Source organism: Macrotis lagotis, chromosome X, assembly GCF_037893015.1.
Source record: "Macrotis lagotis isolate mMagLag1 chromosome X, bilby.v1.9.chrom.fasta, whole genome shotgun sequence".
Lineage (NCBI taxonomy): Eukaryota > Metazoa > Chordata > Mammalia > Peramelemorphia > Peramelidae > Macrotis > Macrotis lagotis.
This window is the reverse complement of record NC_133666.1, coordinates 316602673-316613894: the sequence shown is the minus strand read 5'-3', so window position 1 is coordinate 316613894 and position 11222 is coordinate 316602673. Positions and strand designations below refer to the sequence as shown.

General features: G+C 32.4%; 1 protein-coding gene across 1 annotated transcript in view; it reads right to left on the bottom strand.

Annotated features, from left to right (window-relative positions):
- Nucleotides 1-11222, bottom strand: part of RIT2 (Ras like without CAAX 2) — a 548346-nt gene that overhangs the window by 355224 nt on the left and 181900 nt on the right. Inside the window, exon 3 of the mRNA XM_074204070.1 lies at nucleotides 1023-1096. Within this exon, the coding sequence (XP_074060171.1) occupies nucleotides 1023-1096 (74 nt within the window). The remainder of the gene's footprint in view (nucleotides 1-1022; nucleotides 1097-11222) is intronic.

Genomic DNA, 11222 nt, shown 5'->3' with positions numbered 1-11222 from the left:
GAACAAGTTCAGAAATATTCATCAATCATGGGTTTCAGATTCCAGGAGTAGAGCAAGTTCTCTGTTCTAGCCTCCAGGATTAACCTGAGTCCTGCTAAATCTCCAAGTTGAAATAAAATCATGAAAGCAGCAATCTCTCATCAAAGGGAAGCCTGATATTCTCATACTCTACACTAACAGAGCTTTCTAGATGGTTGAGAAGGGCTAGTGCCAGCAGTTATTTACAGCTGGTCAGCAGGAATGTTGCTCAGACCTAAAACCAAGTCAGAAATTTATGTTAAAAAATGGAAGAAAATGAGAGCTATGAAAGTTAGCATTAGAAAGGAAAACAATATATTGTATAATGTATAATATATGCAAAGCCATATAAAGCAACAGATTTCCTGAAAATTAAAGTGGACCAAATAGATAAAACAAGAAGAAATATTAGTCACAATATGTAAAAATGTGAGTAAATGCCAGGTGTTACAGAGAAAAAAATTAATTCTACTGGGAAATTGATTGAAAAGAATTATTTAAGTATATTCAGATCAAAAAACAATGATGAGAAATGAAAATATAGGCATCTCATTACTAGAATATTTAAAAAAAACCTATACATAAGGGGTGGCTAGGTGGCATAGTGGATAAAGCACCAGCCTTGGAGTCAGGAGTACCTGGGTTCAAATCCAGCCTCAGACATTTAATAATTAGCTAGCTGTGAGGGCTTGGGCAAGCCACTTAATCCCATTTGCCTTGCAAAAACCTAAAAAAAATACCTATACATATCTTTTCACATCACATAACAAAGTAAAATGTATAGAATATTAAAATCATTGAAAGAAAAACCCAAATAAAATCTTGGGAATATTATAACCCAATCCATAACTTATAGGTTAAAAAATACTGCAATAAATCAGAAAGAATCTAATAACTCTATTTATGATAAATTAAGCTCATTTCTTCCCCTAAAAATTGAGTAGTTGAAGTTTAAATTTGTCTATATAGTTCGGGAAAAAACATAGCCTGGGTATATCATTTACCTGTCCAGCTGTATCCAAAATATCCAGGTATGCAGGTTCATCATCAATCCGAACTTGGGTCTTATAAGCATCTTCTGAAAGACACAAAATGACATAAATATGTAAAAATAATCAGGCAAAAGATATACTTTTCAGACATTTTCAGAGTCTTATTATTTTATGTTGAAGTTCAAAAGAAAGGAAGTTTTGTCCACATAATCTGGTGTTGATAATACTCCTGCTCTAAAATGCCAAATGATCTAATATAATAAATCATTGTGATATCTACAACTGAACAGATGGTCACTAGGGCAAACCTATTCATTCATGATTTGTCAAAATGCAAATAGGAAATGGACAATTAATATTCGGCAGTCTTTTCTCTCCTGTTTATATTTCATAATCACTTCATTTATTTTACTCATTTGACTCAAATGAGGCATGAGAAAAGGATAATATTTAGACTGGACATAGAATTAAAGGTGAATTGTTTGATTTTTAATTAAACAACAACACAGGGAAGACATTGTACTCTGGTTAACTAATGCAACCTGGCTTGTGAAGTGAGGCATGAGTTGAAGTCAAGTGCTTCCAGATTCAGAGAGAACAAGGCCCTTAATCAGCACAATCACAGAGTCCCTCTATGTTGGATTAGGTATAGAAACAAGCACAGGGATTAGTACTAAAAATAATTCCTATGCTCATTATTTTGTGAAAGGAGGAATGATCTTGTTTTTACTTGAACTGTTTTCTCTTCTGAAGGAATGCCTGAGTAGCTTGGGGTGTGCAATAGAAACAGTGTTGAGGAGAGAATTAAAGCAGTTAGAGATAGCAAATTTCCAGTATCTATTCTCCTGAGTTGGTTCAAGTTAGTCAATTTTTAATACAAAACAGGTCTAAAATGCTCTTAAAAGATAGAAATCCTCTGCAATTCCTTTAAATTGAATTTCTAATGTACAAATATTAAATGAGACATAATAACACAAAAAACACAAAAGCCTCTAAAGCTACTTATTCTAAAAAAATTCTAGTCACTCAAGTAATTTATTACTATTGCTCTTATTTTCATGTGGAATTTTGAAAATTCATCATAATTAAATTTTGGAGTATTAACAACTAATGCCTACTTCCTCAAATATATGCTGAGTCTAATTACAGTGATCATATTGATGAATGACTACACATTCTGCTCAAAAATGTTCTCCATTGTCAACAGAATAAATTTTGAGCTACTTAGCTTGAGAATTAAGGTCTCCATAATCTGATTTCAATTTGCCTTATCTCACATAATCCTTTTGCACAATGCTTTAATTTAGTCTGTTTGACTAGTTCCATTTCCAGAATCCATATGATGTTTTTACTTCCAAGTCCATGTTCAGACCCTTCTTTTCACCAATAATAAATCTTCTTAATCTGGGAACCATGGCAGACATGGAAAATTTTCAAAGAAAATGTAAAATTGCATGGAAAAAAAAGCTTTATTTCACTAACTTCTAACTGATACATAGTATTTTAATTATTTGTTAGTTTTAGAATATTTTTAAACTTTCAAAAGTATTGAAGACACATAAAAGCTTATAGGACCAACGTTAAATGATGAGTTACAGTAACAGAAATATAAAATTAGCTAAAAGTCTATTATATACTTATCCAGATACATTTCATTTTTACAAAAACACTGTGTGGTAAGGAATATGTTAGGTGTCTAAATATTAGAAAATTACAACTCAGAGAACCTAAGAGATCTGCTTATGATTATACAACTACAAATTTTCATTGGTAGGATTCAGACCCAGGCCTTTAATGTTCTCTCATTAAACTTAATCTTTCCCATATCTTAAGACCCAATACTATCCAAAATACTTCCCCTAGACAAATCTCCTGGCTACTTTGTTTGAATGCCAAGCATACACTGGCCAAAATGGCTATTTATAAGGAAAATTCACATAAGGCAAATGTTCACATGCAGTCAGAAGGAAGAACATCTCAAGATCTTGTTGAAGAACTTTGGAAACGTTTTCATGACATGAAAGATACTGGCACAGGATGATCTAGTTTGATGTGCCCTAAATTGAAGAAGGCGTTATACTTTATGATCAAAGCAGAATTGAAATAGCTCAAAAGAAATGCAAGATGCACAAATTCAGAGAATCCATCCCAATCTTCATGTAAGCTATTTGTGCGCAGTCTGTGGTAGAGCATTCTAAAGTTGCATTGATCTGGTAAGTCACAGTCAGACATACTGCAACTTTCTCAGACATATTGCAGCAGGGGTAGGTTACAGAATGAGAGAGAGATGGGGCAGAGATAGAAATAGAGAGACAGAGATAAGTTCATCTCTACAATCCCATGGTAATAGACAAAAGCAAAAAATATTGATGCCCTCTAGCCTTTAAAAGAATCAAAGCATTCTTTTCTCTGTAATAAATTACTTAACTGTTTTAACATAAGTTCTTACGTTTATTTTTATAATTTTCTTCTGTACCATATATGGTCATGCTATCACCTGTCAGATTTTTCTCCTATCAATTAGAAGAATAGGCTTTCATTTTGTTCTTGAAGTTTTTAGTTTGTTTCTCCTAATTTTAATATAAATAAACCAGGTAACTGATCTTCTTAAAATTGTTTGAAGAGTAAAGAAATCTGGATTGAGGTCCTAATAATCTCTCAATCTCTCTCTCTCTCTCTCTCTCTCTCTCTCTCTCTCTCTCTCTTTCTCTCTCTCTCTGTCTCTCTCTCTCTCCCTTGCACAGCAATTGGGTTAAGTTACTTACCCAAAGTCACAGAGTTAGGTAATTAAGTATCTCATTCCAGATTTTAAATAAGAATTTTTATGAAAAATCACATTCAAAAAACTCCCCCCAAATCACACTCTTAAGTTACCTTAAAAAGAACAATTCAAAATGACCACTTCCAAACCTGTTTCTCCCAAATTGATCATATCTGTCTGATGACAATTAATATTGAGATAAAAATGTTTCAGAAGTAACACACTTTGGAGGATTTGAAATGAAACTGCCTTCTGTTAAGTGAAATGAAAGGACGCACTTGAGGATGAATGATTTTCAGAGGAAAAGATGGCTAGAGAAAATTGCATTTGTCAGTTTAATACACAGACATGTCCAAACACATGGATGGCTTACAAATATTTATATATACACACACACATATATATATATATATATATAATGTATATTCATATATTTATATATATTATATAAAAACACCACAAATATTATATGCATATATAAATATTCATTTTACATATATAATATACATATATTTACACATTGAATTAGATATAGCTATGCATATTGTATATAATATATCTGAATATTAATTTTAGAAATTATACCTGATAAATTATGTCAAATAATTTCTTGCTGACTATTCAAAGAATACTGATTATGTTCGTATGTGAAATAAAGATAGAATTTTGAGTTTAATAATATAAATGGTCACTGATAAAGAGAGGGTCACATTGTAGGCATTAGAAATAAAGAAATGAGACTTGGAAGATGATCAGATGAAAATAGAATCAATAGAGGAATTTGAGTACAGGAGAATTTGGGACAAGTGATAAGTTGTTTTTTTTTTTTATAAGATAAAATACAGAAGCTAATAGAAGGCGGTCAAAGCTAAATGGTGGGTTCTATAACTCTTTCACTGGAAACACTACTGACCTGAAGAATTGATTTGCTAGGACCTGATTGGCTGAAAAAAGGTGAAAAGTCCTTTGACTTTTCCTTTTGGGCAGCCAGTTCTTACCATAGTTCCAAGGTCTTCATTGGTGCCAAATGGACATGACCAGCATGTTCAATAATGAGAGTTCAACCAGGAAAGATGCGTAACAGGTTTTATTATCAAGACACTACATCTGTGCCTTTGCAAGCAGACAGTCCTTTTTTTATACATGTGAGACCACTCTTTGGACTTTATTGGCCTCTTTTATGTATGCAAATCAGTATAACTCAAGGATTACTCTTAGGCTTCCTCTTTCACAATAGATGCTCTCTCTTTTCTATCAACTTCAAAGGAGTAAGAAAATGGTTAAGTAAAGAAGGACCACAGCTCCTTCCTGAGTACAGAGCACACTCAGATATTTGCTGCTATCAAAGCATTCTGACCTTGTGCAAACATCTGGGTCTCATGTTATCCCAAGAGAATTTCATGGCCAGAATTCTTAACTTTGACCCTTTACAAAAAGGTAGTATTTTCAACTAGAGCAAGAGATAAGGGGAAACTTTTAGGAGGTTGTCTATATTACCCTTATGACTCTCCAATTTCTTACAACTTTGAGACTGAAGGACAAACTTCATTTATAGTGACATAGTAAAACCTGTGTTCACATGTATGGTACCTTCAATAATTCCTTGTCTTACATATATGCTTATGTGTAAAGTATTAGTCTACTTTGTAGTCTTATTTTCATTTGCTGTCACATTGTTGTTTAGCATGTTTGGGGAAAAAAAACCTCTCTTCTTATTATTCAACCTGCTATTCTTTCCACTTTATTTTAAATGGTTCACTTGATGCATATGCAGTTATATATGTGATGCTATTTCCTAATTTAACTCATAATAATGACAGCTGAAGTTGAAGATTAATGTTTCTTTGCTTTGCTTTTCCTTATGAAATCTCATTCTACCCAAGTCCCTGACCTTTTCCTTTTGATGTTCTTTCATTCAATTGAAGCCACTAGAACTTAAGGTAAAACTAAAAAAGAAGACAAAATTTATTTCTGCCATTTCTCAATCTTCATGTTTCTCTCTCAAGACCTCTCCATTCAATAGGTTTCCATTGAAATCTTTTATTGCACATCTCTTATTGCTAGTTGGAATATCCCATATTTGAACCACTTTTTAAATTTTTTTATCAAATTTTTCTACACTTGATCAATTTCTTAAAAACGTTAAGACATTTTAATGACTTAAAACTATATACAACTCACCTAAATTACATTTGCACTTTTCTTGGTGTCTTCAGTCACTTTATTTCATATAGCAGACCAAAGATGCTTTTTGGCTAGTTTCAGCCAAAGGTATAGAGATGATTTTACGTTTCAGTTTCTAGATATTGGAAAGATGGTCAAATCTCTATTCCCATCTCTCAAGGACAATTTGAGTCTTCTGATGCCAGGACATACTTTATCATATAGCAAAATCTTTCATTTTAAAATAAATAAGGAGAAGGAAAATCCTATGTGTATAGTTGGGTTTCAATAACTTAATATCATAGTATTTCTTGAGATCAATCTTGATGATTGGATATGGAATGGAAAATGTTGCATAGAAAAAGAGATTGAATATTCCAAGGACAAACATGGGAATCTTCAACATATTGCCTCCACCTGTTTTCAATTTTAGTATCTCTGGAAATCACCTTAATACCATAGCACCCCCTTCCCCAATTGCCCTCTCCCTTTAGTTTGTAAAAGCATCCTCATGCTTGAGTGCAATGCCTAATCCTTCCTGTTAAGTTTGTACCATAAATCCCCAGTTGATATTCTCTGTATTCCTTATCACCCTCCTTATTTAAAATCACTTGAAAACTTACTTCTTAAACATCTGTTCACCAATTACCTTTCTTCTTGGTGAAAGCTGGCTAAATTTGTCAATCAATCTAAGCATGGGAGTGAGTACAAGACTGAAAACATAAGGCTTCTGATCCAGTCTGACTAATTACAGAGTGTATTACTTTCTCCTTAAATTTTTCCCTTCTGTGGTTCTGAATTTAATTGCTTTCTTCTAAGTTAAGAGGAAGCCTGCCTGGCATACTTTCCCCTCTAATTTGTTATGATCCTCACAACAGATAAGCACAACTGTGCAGTCTTCTTTCTGCTATATTCCCCTACTGCTTGCTTTCCATTTCATGACATCTCCTCGTATAACAATACCTTAAAAGTGATAGTTGAAGTAAGTGGACAATTTTGGCTGTTTTATTTACTGTTCATCTTTCATATTTTATCTTTCATTTTGAAAAGAACCAATAGCACCAAAATTTTATGTCTTGACTTGGGCTTGAATTGGACTTGAGTGAAGCAGAGATGTGCAAAGTCATCAATCTCACTTTTCCCTTCAGAGTCATTAGAGTCCAGTGACAAGATAAAGGTCTAAATGACTGGTAACAGTCCAGGATGCAGTGGGTGACTGGTCTTTCTATTTAAAGGTTTCTCCCCAGATAGCAGTTTGTCTGAAGTTCCATTTAATGACTAAGGGCTAGATGAGAATTTAGACAAAAGAAGAACCAATTTCAGAAGAAAAAAAAATATAATACAAAACAAAACCCTTCAGAATCTGATGAACACTTTATAAAAATTATATTTTATGTATCACTTTCCCTTAATCCTAATTCCTCATACATAAAATGATTATCTGTAAGTATGTTTATCAAAAATATGTATGTATAGTGTTAACCTGACTGTTAATCTCTGAGAGGAGGGAGGTGCGAAGGGAGAGTGGAAGGAAATTTTGTAACTTAAAAATATACATATGAATATGGATGAATGTTGAAAAAAAGATGACCCAATTTTTCATCTCACTGAGTATATTAATTCTTGTTTCAGAGGTCTTGGATTAAAATATTTCATCTGTATTTGATCTTGGTCAAATAACTTGATATTTTGGGCCTTCAGTTCTTCATTTGTTAAATGAAACATATAAAACAGTTGACCTTTAATATCTCTTCCAATTCTGAATCTGTGACACTATGATCCTATCACCTGTTGCTACTCTCTAATGTAGGCTTACTAGTATTCTCCTTGTAATATGATAAATAATCAAAGATGTTCAGTTTGAATGGGATGGAATAGAGTCATTTCAAAGAAATTTTATTAACATTTTCTATTTGAATATTATTAAAAGCATCATATGATGGTGATAATAAGGGAAAAAATAGAGTTACATTGCTCAAGATATTTTATCATTGATGTGGATAAAGGAAGAGATGGTGGAATGATCATTTAGTGATGATTACTGTTCTATTGAGAGTTAGATGTTTCTGATTATAGATGCACAAATAAATCACTATTGAAAATTTGTGTAAGGTACCCTTTTTAACAGTATAACAAAGTCATACTGAAATCAGTGGCAGGCAATTCCTCTGTTTACACTCCTGAAAAGGACCTTTCTAGATCTCTTCACTCTACCTTTAGCCATGGACTTGAATTTAGGATATGGAAATGGGAAATTTACAAAAATTGTTTGGGTTAGGAATTTTGTCCCCTTTAAACAGGTTCTCCTTCATTGCAATATTTAATCATTTTTATATTCATTTCAAATGTAGATGAAAAATTCTTAATTATTTTTCCTATCTACAAGTTCAATAAAATCTAATATTAGTTGTATCGGCAAGTACCAAGCTGTGATTAATTTTTTTGTTGCTTTCTCCTCTTCATTAGGTACTATGCTTTACATAATGCTTGTAGGATGTAATAAAATTGAACCTATTTGCATTATCACCCAACACATAATTCTCTATCAAAACAAAAATATGTCAAAAGACTATCCAATATCTTAATATGATCCAGAAATTTTATCATCAACAAATATAAAATGTAATTGAGATAAAGTAGGAGAATTTCCAGTAAGATCAGGGTGGAAACAAGGGTGCCCATTATCACCAGATCACTTCTATATAGTATTAGAAATGTTAGCTTTAGCAACAAGAGAAGGAAAAGAAATTGATTGACAATTCTGATTGGCAAAGAGGAAGCAAAGTTTTCTACTTGTTGAAGATGATATGATGGTATACTTAGAGAAACTGAGAAAAATCATCTAAAAACCTACTTGAAACAAAAAATTTAGCAAAGTAGCAGGATAGAAAATAGGCTAACATATATTATCAGCATTTACACACACACAAACACAAACACACACACACACACACACACACACACACATATATATATGAAGAACAAAAAACAAGAGCAAGTGATAGAGAAATTGCATTTACAGTAACTGGGGACATTAAATACTTGGGGTATCTACCTCCCAAGCACACCCAGAAACTGTGTGAACATAGCTAGTTACAAAGCACTTCTCACCCAAATAAAGTGAGATCTAAACAACTGGAAAAAATATCACTTGCTCTTGTTTAGGTTTAGTTAATATAATAAAAAAAGCAATTCTGTATAAATTAAATTAGTGTAATACCAATCCAACTACCAAATATTTTTTACCAAGCTAGAAAAAATAGTTACAAAATTTATCTGGAGCAACAAGAGGAAAAGAATATCAAAAGAAGCAATAAAAAAATGCAAAAGAAGTTCACCTATCTGTATCAGATCTAAAATTATGCTATAAAAGGGGAGTCATCAAAACTGCCTGTTACTGGCTATGAAATAGAGGGTTGTTTCAGTGGATCAGGATAGGTACAAAAGAAATCATAATGAGTGACTACAGTAATCTACTGTTTGATAAACCCAAAGTCATTAGCTTCTGGGATAAGAACATACTGACAAAAATTTTTGGGAAAACTGGAAAAATAGTATGACAAATGCTAAGCACAGATACCTCTGATATCATATACCAAAATATGGTTAAAATAGCTACAGAATTTAGACATAAAGTGTGTTGCCATGGATAAATTAATAAAACAAGAAATATTCCATATGTTGGAATTCTTCAAAGGGGAGAAATTTATGACCAAGCAAGTAATAGAGTGCATTATGAATTGCAATATGGATGATTTAAACTACATTAAATTTTTAAGTTTTTGCACTAATAAAATCAATGTGACCAAAATTAGAAGAAAAACTGAAAGCTAGGAAACAATTTTCACAATTAGGGGTTCTGATAAATGTCTCATTTCTAAAATATATAGACAGCGGCTTCAAATGTATATGGTTACAAGTCATTTCCCAATTGATAAATGGTAAAAGGATTTGAATAGATAGTTTTCAAGTCATAGAAATTAAAGCTATATGTAATCATATGTAAAAGTGCTCCAAATCATTATTGATCAAAGAAATACAAATTAAAACAACTATGAGATATCAACACACACACCTATCAGTTTGGCTAAGATGAGAAAAAGTGAAAATGTTCAATGCTGGAGAGACTGTGGGTGGATTATGACATTATTGCATTGCTAGTAGAGTTGTGAATTGATACAACCATTCTGGAGAGCAATATGGAATTATGCTCCAAGACCAATAAAACTGATAATAACCTTTGATCCAGCAATTCCCATACTAGATCTGTATCCAAAAGAAATCATTAAAAAATGGAAAAAGTTCCACATGTTCCAAAACAGCATTTGAGAGTACATTCATCAATTGGGAATAGGTAAACAAGTTATGGTCCATGAATATTATGAAATACTATTGTTCTATAAGAAACAATAAATGTTCAGATTCTAGAGAAGCATGGAATAAATTACGAGATCTTATGCTGAGGGAATGGAGCAGAAACAGGAGAACAACATACAAATTAGCAACAACATTGTGAGATGGTCCCCTCTGATGCAGGTAGTTGCTCTCAGATGTTCAGAGAGCTAGAACAGTCTAATTAGACAGGCAATGGACAATGCTATCCCCATCCAGAGGAAGAAAAACAAAACAAAAATTCCTTTAGATTCTAATGAACATCATATTCACTCTTTTCAAAAAATCTCATATGTATTTTGTCCTCAATCCAAATTTCTCATACCAAAAATGCCTAGTCTTCAAGCATGTTTAACACAAATGTTTATGTACAATATTCACCTGATTGGCACTGAAGGGAAGCCGGTAGCAAGAGAGGGTGGAAGGAAATTATGTAACTTAAAAATATGCATATGTACATGAATTAATGTTGAAAACCTTTCATAACATGAATCTAGAAAAAATATCAATTAAATTTGTTTAATTGCCTCTTCAGATCATAAATTTAAATTTATCTTAGCCACATAGCTCATTTTTCTTAGATTTATAAATTCAGTCCCAGTACCTTCACTGAGTGGAATCCAACATGAAGAAAAACAATTAGACATTTCATTTTCAATGTCCTAGAAATGTCTTAATATTAGGAGGTCTAAAAATTATTGAGAAGAAAGAAACAAACAATAAAGCAGTGAGGTGCCACAGTAGAGAGAGCATCGACAGGTCCAGACATGTGATAACTACTAATTGTGTGACTCTGGGCAAGTCACTTAGCAAGTCACAAAAATAATTGAAAAAAATTTTATTTAATAATAAAACAAAGACTCAATATTTAAATAGTACAAAACTGAAAGATTATG